The sequence below is a fragment of the Salvelinus fontinalis genome, chromosome 15, assembly GCF_029448725.1.
Source record: "Salvelinus fontinalis isolate EN_2023a chromosome 15, ASM2944872v1, whole genome shotgun sequence".
NCBI lineage: Eukaryota > Metazoa > Chordata > Actinopteri > Salmoniformes > Salmonidae > Salvelinus > Salvelinus fontinalis.
The window spans coordinates 24,203,590-24,222,700 of record NC_074679.1 but is presented as its reverse complement, the minus strand read 5'-3'; the positions used below and the strand labels follow the sequence as shown (position 1 = coordinate 24,222,700).

The window sequence follows — 19,111 nt, the reverse complement described above, 5'->3', positions numbered from 1 at the left end:
AAGGGTTTTACATGGAACCCAAAACGGTTCTACGTGGAACCAAAAGGGTTTTACCTGAAACCAACAAGGGTTCTTCAAAATTTTATCCTGTGGGGACAGCCGAAGAACCCTTTAAGGTTCTAGATATAACTTTTTTTTCTAAGAGGTAAGGCTGGTCTGAGCAGTTCTCTTCACGCTCTGGTCTTTTCCAATTAGCACCAGTAGCAAAACCTAATAACAGACAACTGAGGCAAGAGACCACTCTGCCTGGACATACCTGACTGCTCTTCCCCCTGGTCAGCTCAATCTCACAGAGGACTGCACAGCCACCAATACCTGCCTCTCAAGCACCGCTAACAGAACCTAAAAGTAGTCTAGCCTCACCAATGGCTTCAGAACAAAAAGCTGGAACAGTGAGCTTTTTGAAATTAAACGGAAGAATGCACAAGTGAATTAGCTGTTTTTGGTCATTTGACACGTTGTGCTCTTTAGAATAAGTCCCAGTGTGTTTTGCATACAGCCAGGCTAGGTGTGTGGTTTCCTTACATCAACACAGGCTGTTATGATTAAATCTGCTGTTACTGCCACTCACCTTCTGGCCCTCCCAGTCAGCCGGTCCTTGCCCTTGGCTTTACTGCTGACCACTGGAACATTTTTACCCCGCTTGTCTTTGCCCCACAGCTGCTGACCTGGAGATGAAAACAAGCAAAGCCAAGAGAAACAGCAGAATAGTTCTCCATAATTGGCTGATTGGTAGCTTGTACTGAGCTTAAATGATTCAGGTACACTTAAATGATTCAGGTACACAGTATAAAGCATTGAAACTCACCCCGTGAATCAGCATTTGATTTGGGGTGACCTCTCTTTGCATTTCTTCCTCCTGGAAATCAAACAAGTTCAACAATTATTGGGTATCATTTGAAATAAGACATACTTGATTATGGTCTGACTATTCCTCAGTGTTTGAGATGAAGATAATTTACTACAGAGTAAATTCCTCACCTCTGGCTGTAGGCCCCCTTTCTCTCTCCCTAGGAGATTTATCTGAAAACCTAAAGAGAAACATTTAGTTTACAGTGAAATAATTCAAACCTAATACACAGCTGGGATGTTCCATTAACAGATGAACTACCAGATAACGAGGCCATGGTTTTGGTGTTAAAGTAAACAGACAAAATCTTACCTACCAGGGTTAATGAAGGGTCCAATGCATTTGGTTGGACATTTCTCAAATATCTGTGTTGTTCCACTAACCTAACAATTTACATTCCATTACTTTCATTCAACAGCCATTTTCATTTCCAAGTAATCATTACACGCTGAGCTCAGAGCTAGAATGAGACATTGTACAGAGATGACTGTGGTATCTTGAGGTCATGTAGCTACAGATTTTTAACGCTCTCAATTAATGAGAGAAGATTTGAAATGGACAAGATGGCTGCTTACACATTGTTGGATTACTTATTAATGGAGCAAAAAATATATTTATTTTAATAACGGGGCATTTTTTAAATTCAAACAAACCACCTGCAACTGGACACAAACATTTTAGAAGATTCATGTTTGGCCGAGTCGAGAATGAAGATAGTATCGCCACGTTAAGGTTGGTCGAAAATTCTCTGCTCTACGCCAAACAGTACCTTTCCTGTAACGGCTAATGGAGAATCACGTTACAAATCTGTAGCTAGAGGTCATGATCCTATACTCCTTATTCATTGATAACATCTAAACTGCTGAATCCAAAATATTTTTCCTGCTCTAGTTAGTCTCTGAGGCCTTTTTGAAACCATGCCACAAAAGGAAAGGCATCCCAGCACCAGCTAAAAAGTCTCCTATTATCTTGTTTCTTTAAAGTTTGATGCTTCTTTCATCTAAACAGAACATGTATTTATCCAGCCACTGTGCTGCTCACAGCACATCTGTTGTGTTTGAATTCCAACAAGGAACAGAAAGAGGGGTGTTCATATATTTTGCTCCTAAGCAGTAAGGACACCACTGTGTGAAAGGACAGCGGCTCCATACATAGTAAAATAATGGGTTCCAAATTCAAATCATGTAAGCTATATATAAGCAGATGTTTTCATTCCGTGGCGCTCAAGGCCTAAAACTGGCCTTTTATCCTTTCTCCATGGTTCCAAAACATTGCATGTCAGCTTGTTACAAACTTCTTCTAGTGAAAGTGCCCAATGTCTAGCATAGCAATCAAAGGGAGAGGGTGGTAAGAGTACTAGGGAGAGGGTAGTTAGATTATAGGATAAATACCCTTTCAAGATTTATCAAAGCCATTTTCTAAGAACAGCTCATAAACAGAGGTGATCCAATAAAGACGATACCTCAGAAGAGAACAAACACATTTTTGCCAGGTCATTCCTTCTCCTCCCTCTAATAGCGTTATTTGTCAGTCTCCATCCAACATCATTACATTTGCTGTGACTTGTTATTTATGTCTTGTGACTTGATTGGATTAAGTCTTGTGACAGTGTGAAATCAGTATCATGGGATAGGGCATGGTCCAAAATGTGGATGGCGTGAATACCTCCAACAATGGAAATCTTCCACCAGAGTAAATGAACATTCTGTAAGTACCTTAGAGCAGGGTTTACCAAACTCGGTCCCCAAGTGCACGTTTTGGTTTTTGCCATAGCACTAGAGAGCTGATTCAAATAATCAAAGCTTGATAATGAGTTGGTTATTTGAATCAGCTCTGTACTGCTAGGGCAAAAATCTAAAAAAAGTTTGTACCACTATCTTCTTTCCGCAGACACCATTCTGTGCTTCTTTAGAAAATTCAATGCAACCATTTCTACGTTTAGAAGTACAGAAGATAGAAAGACTGAGATACATCATTGTTCAATAGAGGAAGTAATAGAGAAGGTAATCTGCTTGATGAGTGAATGAGTTAACGTTTTAGTTTAGTTACAATGACAAGAGAATGGCCTATTTTGCATGGTAACAGATGAGATGTGTGGTAGTTAGCTGTAGTTGTTGTGAGAACAAGACCAGAAGACGAGCACATACAGAGTACTCATTTTTTAATTGTAACATTAATTTATAATCAAAATGGAAAATGAGCACTCAGACATGCATCAAGCAAACAGAACAGCCAAACTGAAATGATTGACAGAGGAAACTAAAGTGAAGAAGTGCAAAGCAGCCAGGGAGGAGAGTGGGCTTACATATTCTCTGTTTTGTCCATGTCCCATGCCCGCCTCCACTGGCCCTTGGCATTTTTGTGGCGCGCCAAGCGTTCACGGTCGATCTGCTCACGCTCCTTCTTCCAGCACAAGTACTCCTGCTGCTCCTCTTTAGACGTGGGGATGGTGAGGTCTGTGTCGCCTGCTGGGTCTAGCCTCTCAGACTCCTGCAAGGAGAACACAAGTACCAGTCATAGCTTAGTGCCAGTGGTGAAAACTGCAAAAGGCCTATCAGGGTCAGATATCCAATCTGTACTTCGGCTGTGAGAGGAAGCTTTCTTCAAACACTTTGTGTGAGACAGTGGCAATACAGGTCAAAATAACAGCCTTATATAATAATTGGCCTTGGGTTGGTGAGGCTTCTGGGCAGTCCAGAAGATCAGAGGAACAGCAGGGGTCTGAGGGAGAACTGAACAAGTGCACTTGGTTCATACATAAAAGAGGTCATATCAGTAGATTGGATGGGCTTTCATCACATCATTGTGACTAGTCACCCGGGGTCCTAGAGTGCTACACTGTCTGAAGGAGCTGTACTGTGAGCAAGTGACACAGAGAGGTAGAGACGAGAGACAGAAAGCAACCAAGCCGACTTGCGTTATAGTTGACTAACAGCTGCCATAGCGAGACTATTATCAAATATGATTACACAGTACCTGTCTTGACTGCATCAAACCAAGAGAAGCTTGTTAAACTAGCTAATGTCAGCTAGCTAGGTTAATTGAGGCTGCAGTGAATGCACTTTCTCATCCTAAAGTTACAAATAACAACAACTCCGTTCAGAATATTAAGTAGCAGCCTGCCTACCTGTTGGCTCTCGGAATTAAAATGTTGGAATTCAAAGCTATTTCCATTGATTAGATATCTCCTAACTTTTGCCACCACGGAGGCTCTATGACTTTAGCCTATTGTCACATTCGGATCTGTACAGGCCCTTCCAGACAAGTCAGTTAAAATTACACATACCCAAGACCACTGACAATCATATCAGATCTGACCCAGACTCGTGAAATTATTTCGAATTCTGGATCTGGACCCGTTCTGGTCTCAGGTCGGGTCTCGGGTATTCTGGTAAAGGTGGATCCGTGAAGACTTCTAGTGTGATGATACTAGTGGTAACGTAGCGTGATGATACTCGTGGTATCGTAGCGTGATGATACTAGTGGTATCGTAGCGTGATGATACTCGTGGTATCGTAGCGTGATGATACTAGTGGTTTCGTAGCGTGATGATACTCGTGGTAACGTAGCGTGATGATACTAGTGGTAACGTAGCGTGATGATACTCGTGGTAACGTAGCGTGATGATACTAGTGGTAACATAGCGTGATGATACTCGTGGTATCGTAGCGTGATGATACTAGTGGTAACGTAGCGTGATGATACTAGTGGTATCGTAGCGTGATGATACTAGTGGTATCGTAGCGTGATGATACTCGTGGTATCGTAGCGTGATGATACTCGTGGTATCGTAGCGTGATGATACTCGTGGTATCGTAGCGTGATGATACTAGTGGTAACGTAGCGTGATGATACTAGTGGTATCGTAGCGTGATGATACTAGTGGTATCGTAGAGTGATGATACTAGTGGTAACGTAGCGTTATGATACTAGTGGTAACGTAGCGTGATGATACTAGTGGTATCGTAGCGTGATGATACTCGTGGTATCGTAGCGTGATGATACTCGTGGTATCGTAGCGTGATGATACTCGTGGTATCGTAGCGTGATGATACTCGTGGTAACGTAGCGTGATGATACTCGTGGTAACGTAGCGTGATGATACTCGTGGTTTCGTAGCGTGATGATACTCGTGGTAACGTAGCGTGATGATACTAGTGGTAACGTAGCGTGATGATACTAGTGGTATCGTAGCGTGATGATACTAGTGGTAACATAGCGTGATGATACTCGTGGTATCGTAGCGTGATGATACTAGTGGTAACGTAGCGTGATGATACTAGTGGTATCGTAGCGTGATGATACTAGTGGTATCGTAGCGTGATGATACTCGTGGTATCGTAGCGTGATGATTCTCGTGGTATCGTAGCGTGATGATACTCGTGGTAACGTAGCGTGATGATACTCGTGGTATCGTAGCGTGATGATACTAGTGGTATCGTAGCGTGATGATACTCGTGGTAACGTAGCGTGATGATACTAGTGGTAATGTAGCGTGATGATACTCGTGGTAAAGTAGCGTGATGATACTAGTGGTAACGTAGCGTGATGATACTAGTGGTATCGTAGCGTGATGATACTAGTGGTAACTTAGCGTGATGATACTAGTGGTATCGTAGTGTGATGATACTCGTGGTATCGTAGCGTGATGATACTAGTGGTATCGTAGCGTGATGATACTAGTGGTATCGTAGCGTGATGATACTAGTGGTAACGTAGCGTGATGATACTAGTGGTAAGGTAGCGTGATGATACTCGTGGTATCGTAGCGTGATGATACTCGTGGTAACGTAGCGTGATGATACTCGTGGTAACGTAGCGTGATGATACTAGTGGTAACGTAGCGTGATGATACTAGTGGTATCGTAGCGTGATGATACTAGTGGTAACATAGCGTGATGATACTAGTGGTGTCGTAGCGTGATGATACTCGTGGTATCGTAGCGTGATGATACTCGTGGTATCGTAGCGTGATATACTCGTGGTAACGTAGCGTGATGATACTCGTGGTATCGTAGCGTGATGATACTAGTGGTATCGTTGCGTGATGATACTCGTGGTATCTTAGCGTGATGATACTCGTGGTATCGTAGCGTGATGATACTCGTGGTAACGTAGCGTGATGATACTCGTGGTATCGTAGCGTGATGATACTCGTGGTAACGTAGCGTGATGATACTAGTGGTAACGTAGCGTGATGATACTAGTGGTATCGTAGCGTGATGATACTCGTGGTAACATAGCGTGATGATACTAGTGGTATCGTAGCGTGATGATACTCGTGGTATCGTAGCGTGATGATACTAGTGGTATCGTAGTGTGATGATACTAGTGGTATCGTAGCGTGATGATACTAGTGGTAACGTAGCGTGATGATACTAGTGGTAACGTAGCGTGATGATACTAGTGGTAACGTAGCGTGATGATACTCGTGGTATCGTAGCGTGATGATACTCGTGGTAACGTAGCGTGATGATACTAGTGGTAAAGTAGCGTGATGATACTAGTGGTATCGTAGCGTGATGATACTAGTGGTAACATAGCGTGATGATACTAGTGGTATCGTAGCGTGATGATACTCGTGGTATCGTAGCGTGATGATACTAGTGGGTATCGTAGCGTGATGATACTCGTGGTATCGTAGCGTGATGATACTAGTGGTATCGTAGCGTGATGATACTCGTGGTATCGTAGCGTGATGATACTCGTGGTATCGTAGCGTGATGATACTCGTGGTATCGTAGCGTGATGATACTCGTGGTAACGTAGCGTGATGATACTCGTGGTTTCGTAGCGTGATGATACTCGTGGTAACGTAGCGTGATGATACTAGTGGTAACGTAGCGTGATGATACTAGTGGTATCGTAGCGTGATGATACTAGTGGTAACATAGCGTGATGATACTCGTGGTATCGTAGCGTGATGATACTAGTGGTAACGTAGCGTGATGATACTAGTGGTATCGTAGCGTGATGATACTAGTGGTATCGTAGCGTGATGATACTCGTGGTATCGTAGCGTGATGATTCTCGTGGTATCGTAGCGTGATGATAGTCGTGGTAACGTAGCGTGATGATACTCGTGGTATCGTAGCGTGATGATACTAGTGGTATCGTAGCGTGATGATACTAGTGGTAACGTAGCGTGATGATACTAGTGGTAACGTAGCGTGATGATACTCGTGGTATCGTAGCGTGATGATACTCATGGTAACGTAGCGTGATGATACTAGTGGTAACGTAGCGTGATGATACTAGTGGTATCGTAGCGTGATGATACTAGTGGTAACATAGCGTGATGATACTAGTGGTAACGTAGCGTGATGATACTCGTGGTATCGTAGCGTGATGATACTAGTGGTATCGTAGCGTGATGATACTAGTGGTAACGTAGCGTGATGATACTAGTGGTATCGCAGCGTGATGATACTCGTGGTATCGTAGCGTGATGATACTCGTGGTAACGTAGCGTGATGATACTCGTGGTATCGTAGCGTGATGATACTCGTGGTAACGTAGCGTGATGATACTAGTGGTAACGTAGCGTGATGATACTAGTGGTAACGTAGCGTGATGATACTAGTGGTATCGTAGCGTGATGATACTCGTGGTAACATAGCGTGATGATACTAGTGGTATCGTAGCGTGATGATACTCGTGGTATCGTAGCGTGATGATACTAGTGGTATCGTAGCGTGATGATACTAGTGGTATCGTAGCGTGATGATACTAGTGGTATCGTAGCGTGATGATACTAGTGGTATCGTAGCGTGATGATACTAGTGGTAACGTAGCGTGATGATACTAGTGGTAACGTAGCGTGATGATACTCGTGGTATCGTAGCGTGATGATACTAGTGGTATCGTAGCGTGATGATACTCGTGGTAACGTAGCGTGATGATACTAGTGGTAATGTAGCGTGATGATACTCGTGGTAAAGTAGCGTGATGATACTAGTGGTAACGTAGCGTGATGATACTAGTGGTATCGTAGCGTGATGATACTAGTGGTAACTTAGCGTGATGATACTAGTGGTATCGTAGCGTGATGATACTCGTGGTATCGTAGCGTGATGATACTAGTGGTATCGTAGCGTGATGATACTAGTGGTATCGTAGCGTGATGATACTAGTGGTAACGTAGCGTGATGATACTAGTGGTAAGGTAGCGTGATGATACTCGTGGTATCGTAGCGTGATGATACTCGTGGTAACGTAGCGTGATGATACTCGTGGTAACGTAGCGTGATGATACTAGTGGTAACGTAGCGTGATGATACTAGTGGTATCGTAGCGTGATGATACTAGTGGTAACGTAGCGTGATGATACTAGTGGTGTCGTAGCGTGATGATACTCGTGGTATCGTAGCGTGATGATACTCGTGGTATCGTAGCGTGATATACTCGTGGTAACGTAGCGTGATGATACTCGTGGTATCGTAGCGTGATGATACTAGTGGTATCGTTGCGTGATGATACTCGTGGTATCTTAGCGTGATGATACTCGTGGTATCGTAGCGTGATGATACTCGTGGTAACGTAGCGTGATGATACTCGTGGTATCGTAGCGTGATGATACTCGTGGTAACGTAGCGTGATGATACTAGTGGTAACGTAGCGTGATGAAACTAGTGGTATCGTAGCGTGATGATACTCGTGGTAACATAGCGTGATGATACTAGTGGTATCGTAGCGTGATGATACTCGTGGTATCGTAGCGTGATGATACTAGTGGTATCGTAGCGTGATGATACTAGTGGTATCGTAGCGTGATGATACTAGTGGTAACGTAGCGTGATGATACTAGTGGTAACGTAGCGTGATGATACTAGTGGTAACGTAGCGTGATGATACTCGTGGTATCGTAGCGTGATGATACTCGTGGTAACGTAGCGTGATGATACTAGTGGTAAAGTAGCGTGATGATACTAGTGGTATCGTAGCGTGATGATACTAGTGGTAACATAGCGTGATGATACTAGTGGTATCGTAGCGTGATGATACTCGTGGTATCGTAGCGTGATGATACTAGTGGGTATCGTAGCGTGATGATACTCGTGGTATCGTAGCGTGATGATACTAGTGGTATCGTAGCGTGATGATACTCGTGGTATCGTAGCGTGATGATACTCGTGGTATCGTAGCGTGATGATACTCGTGGTATCGTAGCGTGATGATACTCGTGGTAACGTAGCGTGATGATACTCGTGGTTTCGTAGCGTGATGATACTCGTGGTAACGTAGCGTGATGATACTAGTGGTAACGTAGCGTGATGATACTAGTGGTATCGTAGCGTGATGATACTAGTGGTAACATAGCGTGATGATACTCGTGGTATCGTAGCGTGATGATACTAGTGGTAACGTAGCGTGATGATACTAGTGGTATCGTAGCGTGATGATACTAGTGGTATCGTAGCGTGATGATACTCGTGGTATCGTAGCGTGATGATTGTCGTGGTATCGTAGCGTGATGATAGTCGTGGTAACGTAGCGTGATGATACTCGTGGTATCGTAGCGTGATGATACTAGTGGTATCGTAGCGTGATGATACTAGTGGTAACGTAGCGTGATGATACTAGTGGTAACGTAGCGTGATGATACTCGTGGTATCGTAGCGTGATGATACTCATGGTAACGTAGCGTGATGATACTAGTGGTAACGTAGCGTGATGATACTAGTGGTATCGTAGCGTGATGATACTAGTGGTAACATAGCGTGATGATACTAGTGGTAACGTAGCGTGATGATACTCGTGGTATCGTAGCGTGATGATACTAGTGGTATCGTAGCGTGATGATACTAGTGGTAACGTAGCGTGATGATACTAGTGGTATCGTAGCGTGATGATACTAGTGGTAACTTAGCGTGATGATACTAGTGGTATCGTAGCGTGATGATACTCGTGGTATCGTAGCGTGATGATACTAGTGGTATCGTAGCGTGATGATACTAGTGGTATCGTAGCGTGATGATACTAGTGGTAACGTAGCGTGATGATACTAGTGGTAAGGTAGCGTGATGATACTCGTGGTATCGTAGCGTGATGATACTCGTGGTAACGTAGCGTGATGATACTCGTGGTAACGTAGCGTGATGATACTAGTGGTAACGTAGCGTGATGATACTAGTGGTATCGTAGCGTGATGATACTAGTGGTAACGTAGCGTGATGATACTAGTGGTGTCGTAGCGTGATGATACTCGTGGTATCGTAGCGTGATGATACTCGTGGTATCGTAGCGTGATATACTCGTGGTAACGTAGCGTGATGATACTCGTGGTATCGTAGCGTGATGATACTAGTGGTATCGTTGCGTGATGATACTCGTGGTATCTTAGCGTGATGATACTCGTGGTATCGTAGCGTGATGATACTCGTGGTAACGTAGCGTGATGATACTCGTGGTATCGTAGCGTGATGATACTCGTGGTAACGTAGCGTGATGATACTAGTGGTAACGTAGCGTGATGAAACTAGTGGTATCGTAGCGTGATGATACTCGTGGTAACATAGCGTGATGATACTAGTGGTATCGTAGCGTGATGATACTCGTGGTATCGTAGCGTGATGATACTAGTGGTATCGTAGCGTGATGATACTAGTGGTATCGTAGCGTGATGATACTAGTGGTAACGTAGCGTGATGATACTAGTGGTAACGTAGCGTGATGATACTAGTGGTAACGTAGCGTGATGATACTCGTGGTATCGTAGCGTGATGATACTCGTGGTAACGTAGCGTGATGATACTAGTGGTAAAGTAGCGTGATGATACTAGTGGTATCGTAGCGTGATGATACTAGTGGTAACATAGCGTGATGATACTAGTGGTATCGTAGCGTGATGATACTCGTGGTATCGTAGCGTGATGATACTAGTGGGTATCGTAGCGTGATGATACTCGTGGTATCGTAGCGTGATGATACTAGTGGTATCGTAGCGTGATGATACTCGTGGTATCGTAGCGTGATGATACTCGTGGTATCGTAGCGTGATGATACTCGTGGTATCGTAGCGTGATGATACTCGTGGTAACGTAGCGTGATGATACTCGTGGTTTCGTAGCGTGATGATACTCGTGGTAACGTAGCGTGATGATACTAGTGGTAACGTAGCGTGATGATACTAGTGGTATCGTAGCGTGATGATACTAGTGGTAACATAGCGTGATGATACTCGTGGTATCGTAGCGTGATGATACTAGTGGTAACGTAGCGTGATGATACTAGTGGTATCGTAGCGTGATGATACTAGTGGTATCGTAGCGTGATGATACTCGTGGTATCGTAGCGTGATGATTGTCGTGGTATCGTAGCGTGATGATAGTCGTGGTAACGTAGCGTGATGATACTCGTGGTATCGTAGCGTGATGATACTAGTGGTATCGTAGCGTGATGATACTAGTGGTAACGTAGCGTGATGATACTAGTGGTAACGTAGCGTGATGATACTCGTGGTATCGTAGCGTGATGATACTCATGGTAACGTAGCGTGATGATACTAGTGGTAACGTAGCGTGATGATACTAGTGGTATCGTAGCGTGATGATACTAGTGGTAACATAGCGTGATGATACTAGTGGTAACGTAGCGTGATGATACTCGTGGTATCGTAGCGTGATGATACTAGTGGTATCGTAGCGTGATGATACTAGTGGTAACGTAGCGTGATGATACTAGTGGTATCGCAGCGTGATGATACTCGTGGTATCGTAGCGTGATGATACTCGTGGTAACGTAGCGTGATGATACTCGTGGTATCGTAGCGTGATGATACTCGTGGTAACGTAGCGTGATGATACTAGTGGTAACGTAGCGTGATGATACTAGTGGTAACGTAGCGTGATGATACTAGTGGTATCGTAGCGTGATGATACTCGTGGTAACATAGCGTGATGATACTAGTGGTATCGTAGCGTGATGATACTCGTGGTATCGTAGCGTGATGATACTAGTGGTATCGTAGCGTGATGATACTAGTGGTATCGTAGCGTGATGATACTAGTGGTATCGTAGCGTGATGATACTAGTGGTATCGTAGCGTGATGATACTAGTGGTAACGTAGCGTGATGATACTAGTGGTAACGTAGCGTGATGATACTAGTGGTAACGTAGCGTGATGATACTCGTGGTATCGTAGCGTGATGATACTCGTGGTAACGTAGCGTGATGATACTAGTGGTATCGTAGCGTGATGATACTCGTGGTATCGTAGCGTGATGATACTAGTGGTATCGTAGCGTGATGATACTCGTGGTATCGTAGTGTGATGATACTAGTGGTTTCGTAGCGTGTTGATACTCGTGGTATCGTAGCGTGATGATACTAGTGGTATCGTAGCGTGATGATACTAGTGGTAACGTAGCGTGATGATTCTCGTGGTATCGTAGCGTGATGATACTCGTGGTATCGTAGCGTGATGATACTCGTGGTATCGTAGCGTGATGATACTAGTGGTAACGTAGCGTGATGATACTCGTGGTATCGTAGCGTGATGATACTAGTGGTATCGTAGCGTGATGATACTAGTGGTAACGTAGCGTGATGATACTCGTGGTATCGTAGCGTGATGATACTAGTGGTATCGTAGCGTGATGATACTAGTGGTAACGTAGCGTGATGATACTAGTGGTAACGTAGCGTGATGATACTCGTGGTATCGTAGCGTGATGATACTCATGGTAACGTAGCGTGATGATACTAGTGGTAACGTAGCGTGATGATACTAGTGGTATCGTAGCGTGATGATACTAGTGGTAACATAGCGTGATGATACTAGTGGTAACGTAGCGTGATGATACTCGTGGTATCGTAGCGTGATGATACTAGTGGTATCGTAGCGTGATGATACTAGTGGTAACGTAGCGTGATGATACTAGTGGTATCGCAGCGTGATGATACTCGTGGTATCGTAGCGTGATGATACTCGTGGTAACGTAGCGTGATGATACTCGTGGTATCGTAGCGTGATGATACTCGTGGTAACGTAGCGTGATGATACTAGTGGTAACGTAGCGTGATGATACTAGTGGTAACGTAGCGTGATGATACTAGTGGTATCGTAGCGTGATGATACTCGTGGTAACATAGCGTGATGATACTAGTGGTATCGTAGCGTGATGATACTCGTGGTATCGTAGCGTGATGATACTAGTGGTATCGTAGCGTGATGATACTAGTGGTATCGTAGCGTGATGATACTAGTGGTATCGTAGCGTGATGATACTAGTGGTATCGTAGCGTGATGATACTAGTGGTAACGTAGCGTGATGATACTAGTGGTAACGTAGCGTGATGATACTAGTGGTAACGTAGCGTGATGATACTCGTGGTATCGTAGCGTGATGATACTCGTGGTAACGTAGCGTGATGATACTAGTGGTATCGTAGCGTGATGATACTCGTGGTATCGTAGCGTGATGATACTAGTGGTATCGTAGCGTGATGATACTCGTGGTATCGTAGTGTGATGATACTAGTGGTTTCGTAGCGTGTTGATACTCGTGGTATCGTAGCGTGATGATACTAGTGGTATCGTAGCGTGATGATACTAGTGGTAACGTAGCGTGATGATTCTCGTGGTATCGTAGCGTGATGATACTCGTGGTATCGTAGCGTGATGATACTCGTGGTATCGTAGCGTGATGATACTAGTGGTAACGTAGCGTGATGATACTCGTGGTATCGTAGCGTGATGATACTAGTGGTATCGTAGCGTGATGATACTAGTGGTAACGTAGCGTGGTGATACTAGTGGTATCGTAGCGTGATGATACTAGCGGTATCGTAGCGTGATGATACTAGCGGTATCGTAGCGTGATGATACTAGTGGTAACGTAGCGTGATGATACTAGTGGTTTCGTAGCGTGATGATACTAGTGGTAACGTAGCGTGATGATACTCGTGGTAACGTAGCGTGATGATACTAGTGGTATCGTAGCGTGATGATACTAGTGGTAACGTAGCGTGATGATATTAGTGGTATCGTAGCGTGATGATACTAGTGGTATCGTAGCGTGATGATACTAGTGGTATCGTAACGTGATGATACTAGTGGTATCGTAGCGTGATGATACTAGTGGTAACGTAGCGTGATGATACTAGTGGTATCGTAGCGTGATGATACTAGTGGTATCGTAGCGTGATGATACTAGTGGTATCGTAGCGTGATGATACTAGTGGTAACGTAGCGTGATGATACTAGTGGTATCATAGCGTGATGATACTAGTGGTATCGTAGCGTGATGATACTAGTGGTAACGTAGCGTGATGATACTAGTGGTAACGTAGCGTGATGATACTAGTGGTATCGTAGCGTGATGATACTAGTGGTAACGTAGCGTGATGATACTAGTGGTAACGTAGCGTGATGATACTAGTGGTATCGTAGCGTGATGATACTAGTGGTATCGTAGCGTGATGATACTAGTGGTATCGTAGCGTGATGATACTAGTGGTAAGGCTTCCATGGCTGGCCAAACTAAACTGCTACTAATATGAGCTCTAAGAAATGCCCTTCACAACATTCTCAGGTACACAGGGATGTTGACGGATGTGCTTGTCACATGGCCCCAAGATGCATCTCAAATATCAATAAACTCCTGTCTTTAGGGAGACTAGATGCTTGGCAACAGCAGGGAGAGGAAAAAGGCTGGAGCTTGTCATTCCTGAGAGTGTGTGCACTGTGCAGGTGAGGGGTGTGTCTCCTGAGAGTGTGTTGCTACAGACAAAATAACTTACACACTGCTCCAGAATCCAATGGCGGATAGCTTTACACCACTCCAGCCGACGCTTGGCATTGCGCATGGTGATCTTAGGCTTGTGTGTGGCTGCTCGACCATGGAAACCCATTTCATGAGGCACCTGATGAACAGTTATTGAGCTGACGTTGCTTCCAGGGGTAGTTTGGAACAAGATAATCAGTGTTGCAACCGAGGTCAGACGATTTTTACCCGCTGTGTGCTTCAGCACTCGGTGGTCCAGATCTGTGAGCTTGTGTGGCCTACCACTTAGCGGCTGTTGCTCCTAGACGTTTCCACTTCAAGATAACAGCACTTACAGTTGACCAGGCCAGCTCTAGCAGGGCAGAAATTTGACTACTGACTTGTTGGAAAGGTGGCAACCTATGACGGTGTAACGTTGAAAGTCACTGAGCTCTTCAGTACGGGCCATTCTACTGCCAATGTTTGTTTGTAGAGATTGCATGGCTGTGTGCTCATTTTATACACCTGTCAGCATCAGGTGTGGCTGAAATATCCAAATCCACTCATTTGAAGGGGTTTCCTCATACGTTTGGCCATGTAGTGTAGATACTACTCTACAAACCAGGAGAATCGATGTGTGGATCCATTCATGCTCTTTCTGTGAAGGGTTTTTACGACCGGACAGGAGCAGTCAGGAGACAAGAATAATGGAGACCGACAGACAGACGAAAGCCACTGATTGGGCACAGAGGGATAAACTAGGGACAGGCAGAAAGATGTTTTCCTCCACGGTGTGGACCAATCAGAGACAGGAAAACATGTGGCTCTCCTGCAGGCAGAATCGTGAACGTGGCATCCGTGATCATCTCTCGGTTTGCTTCTCCTCGCTCCTCTTTGTCTATTCTTCCCCAGTCCTGGAGGATGCAGGGGCCACAGGGGACGGCATGTCTCACATGTTCTAACAGGCCCCCGCTGGCTCCGCCATGCACACCACTAGTTAGCACTTTCAATTTCCTGCCTCTGCCGGTGCTCCCTCCCAGGGTTACAGGGGTTCAGGGAGGAGCAGCACACTGGCCAACAGAAATAACCTGGGTCATATTCATTAGGGCATTGTAGCAAAACATTTTTCAACAGAAAATGAAAACAAGACTGATTGGACTTAAGTTCAATAGGTTTTATATTTATTATTCTATTGGTGTCCATTGAATACCCTGGGCTCTGTCTTGTCTTGAACTCTATGACCATACTTATTCCGAAGCGGTGTTGGATACCTCCCAAATCAGAACTACTTCATATCTAGGCTATATCAGATCATAACTGCTAACATAGCTCTGATCATGTTCTTCTTATGCAACGCTGGCATCCAAAAACCAGCCACGATGGAAGAGGTTGCGTAACTCATAGCATTCTCCACAGCCGGGCTGAGAACACACCAACGTAGTATAGCAGAGTGGGACATGAACAGCATCACTTGTCATGTGGCTCCTTCCTTGCGGGTAGGAGCGTTGGGACAGTAACCGAAAGGTTGCTGGGTCGAATCCCCCTGAGCCGACAAGGTAAATATTTGTCATTCTGCCCCTGGCAAGGCAGTTAACCCCCAAGAACAATTTCTCCCCGGGCACCAATGATGTCGATTAAGGCAGCCCCCCGCACCTCTCGGATTCAGAGGGGTTGGGTTAAATGCAGAAGACACATTTCAGCTGAATGCATTCAGTTGTACAACTGACTACATATCTCCCTTTCCTCTGAAGGCTCTGTTCCCTCCCTCCCTGCCTGCCTCCTGCTTCTGGATGTTTATCACACTCCTGATCTGTTACCCTACCTGCCCTGCTCCTACCCTATATTTGACTGGCAACACTAACAGACCAAGAGCACAGGTGGCACATGGGGAAAACTTACCAGAGGGAGTGGGGGGTGTAAGGGAGGGGGCGGTACTTTTGTTTTGGGAAAGATGCAGTCTTCTTCAACTCCGAAGACCGGGAGTGTTGGAGTCTGTTTCTATATTTCCTTGGTTATGCAAATATGTGTTTATTAGATGATATTGCTCATTAGGGAATATAATATTGAATTTCTATATACATATATGGTGTTTGCATTTATTTGGTTATGTGGCCTCTTATTATGGTCCTATAATTTGAATTAAAATATGGCAATTACGCCCTCTAGGCTCAATCAGTTGGAAGTACGGGGCTCAATCAGTTGAAAGTACGGGTGGGTTTGCCCAGATAGGTGCATATTGGGTATGTAAGTGCCTACTAGTTATGGAAAATGTTTGTGATACTGGGATGGCATACATTTTTTTAACCATATACGTTTTTACCCTGATCTTTCTTGTTTACCTGGAATATTGAAACCTTAGCCTTGCATTTATCATTTTGGATTCTACAAATAAAACGTGAAGTTTAATTCATCATGCCATCGATTTCATTTGGATTCTTGGGTTTTCTAAAATGAATTTTGGATGCGCGTCTCAAACGTGCAACTAGTTTTCCCACAGCTATTCGAAAGCCACCACATTTAAGTTAAAATGTCATGGATTTAGTGGAGTTCCACACTTTATAGATTTATCAAGTCACCTGGAGCAAATCAGCGCTGCCAACCAAAGAGACCGTGAGTACAGTACGGGTATAATTTTCAAGTTAAGCCACTTCTTTGTGATTGTTGGTTTGGAAATGTTTGACGTGTCTATTTTGGAAACATTGTCACAAGCTATTCAACTGTGAATGAGCCATCGGTGCGATGGGAAGCTGTTAAGCGCTATTGGAAATGCACTGTTGATATTGAAGTGTGGAACTGAAAATTGTGAATGGAAATGGCAGTCACCCATTCTGAAGCTCTGGTGGAAAAAAAGTTGTAAAGGTGGATGGAAAGAAACAAAGAAAAATAATATAATTCCAGTATTGATGGATGGTGGCGAAAATGATGACGTCGTCGACATTGTTCCACATGACAGTGCATCTGCTGTATCAAAAAAGTTGCATGCATCCAGCACAAGGTCAAGTGATCCGGTGCTAGAATTAAAGCACAGTCTGAGAATGCTGCTTTGAAAGCTAAATATGCAGTTTTGGAAAATAATGTCATTGATATGGAAGAAACACAAATAAAGGCAAATAGTTAATTTGTGGAAATCGAAGTTGAGCTGGCTGCATCAGCTGCCAAAATGCAAGTCTAAGAGGAATGTGAAAAATCCTCTTGCACAGGCAAGGAAAAGTTCAATTGATGACAAAAGAAACTAGGCCGATGCTGAACACAAAGCCTGATGCATCCCTTCAACATCACAATCAATGGGTGACAAAAGAAACTGGAATAAACTTGACCACTGCATCTGAGGCATTAATGCAAATTATGACACAAAACCCTGCACCAACACCTACTGAGGAGGGTCATGAATCGGAAGCTACACACTTACAGCTTAGTCTCCCAGATCTGGAATAGATAGATTCGCTACTTTGTTCCACGCACAGCGGGCTTACCTGTTCCCCCTGGTCGAGATGACCTAAGGCAAAGCATGCAACGAAGAGGATGAAGGAAAGCGAGGCTGAAAAGACGGGCTACATGGCCTACTCTTCCTAGTATACTGATGGCTAATGTCCAAATGCTGGACATTTTTTACTTTGAACTTAGCAAGGCTTCAATCACAGCAGGATACCAGGGAATGCTGTGTCTTTGTTTTTACTGAGACGTGGCTTACACTCGTCTGCCAGACAGCTTCTCCATTTTCCGAATGGATCGAACAGTGGCTTCTGGTAAGAGTCGGGGGGTTGGGGGATGTTTCCTCAAACAATTCCTGGTGTACCAAAGTTGAAAACATTGCAAGCTCCTGTTCACCTGACCTGGAGTTTCTGACGATAAAATGCCGACCCCACTATATGCAGAGAGAATTCACGTGTTATTATCACAGCTGTGTACATACCGCCACAAGCATACACCAAGGGTGGCACTCAGTGAACTGTACAAGAATATTAGAAGAATCGTCTCAAGCAGAAGCAGTCTTTATTGTCAAGGGTGACTTTAACCAAGCCCATCTAAAACATGTATCCTGCCCCACAAGAGGATCCGGCGTGCTTGACCATGTATACACAAACATCTGTGACACGTACAAATCCATCCCCCGGCCCCACTTCAGACAATCAGATCACGGTCCTATGTAGCAACATTTTAAATTGTGTTTTGTATAGTGTAAAAAGTAGAGACTCAGGGCTAGAAAATGTTATATTATACACTACAGTTGAGGAACAATGGGAAAGTAATTCTGCTTTTAAAGTTGATAAACTTGTAACCCCATGTTTGAGAAAATGGCCTGTGAATATTTTGGTACACCTACTGGTGAGCTCTTCTTTCTCTACAGCCATTCAGCATCGTTGACACCCTCTTAAGCCTTAGCCCCATCCATCTCTTTAAGGATTAACAGTGTAGTAAACAACCAAAGATTTCAAGACTAAAAGTGATGAAAGTAGTAGTAAAAATGCACTTTATCTAGTCCTTGGCCTATATCCACTGCTTAATTTGTAAATCGGTAGGTGCCGGAACAAAAACGTGAGCGTGAGAGGAAGG

General features: G+C 44.3%; 1 protein-coding gene across 2 annotated transcripts in view; it reads right to left on the bottom strand.

Moving 5' to 3' along the window:
• Positions 1-19,111, bottom strand: part of LOC129811592 (coiled-coil domain-containing protein 9B-like) — a 61,185-nt gene that overhangs the window by 7,225 nt on the left and 34,849 nt on the right. For both annotated transcript variants that reach the window (XM_055863024.1, XM_055863025.1), the window contains exons 7-10: positions 3,156-3,340; positions 982-1,031; positions 809-859; positions 572-668 (exon numbers count right to left, since the gene is read on the bottom strand). In XM_055863024.1, coding sequence (XP_055718999.1) covers positions 572-668; positions 809-859; positions 982-1,031; positions 3,156-3,340 — 383 coding nt within the window. The remainder of the gene's footprint in view (positions 1-571; positions 669-808; positions 860-981; positions 1,032-3,155; positions 3,341-19,111) is intronic.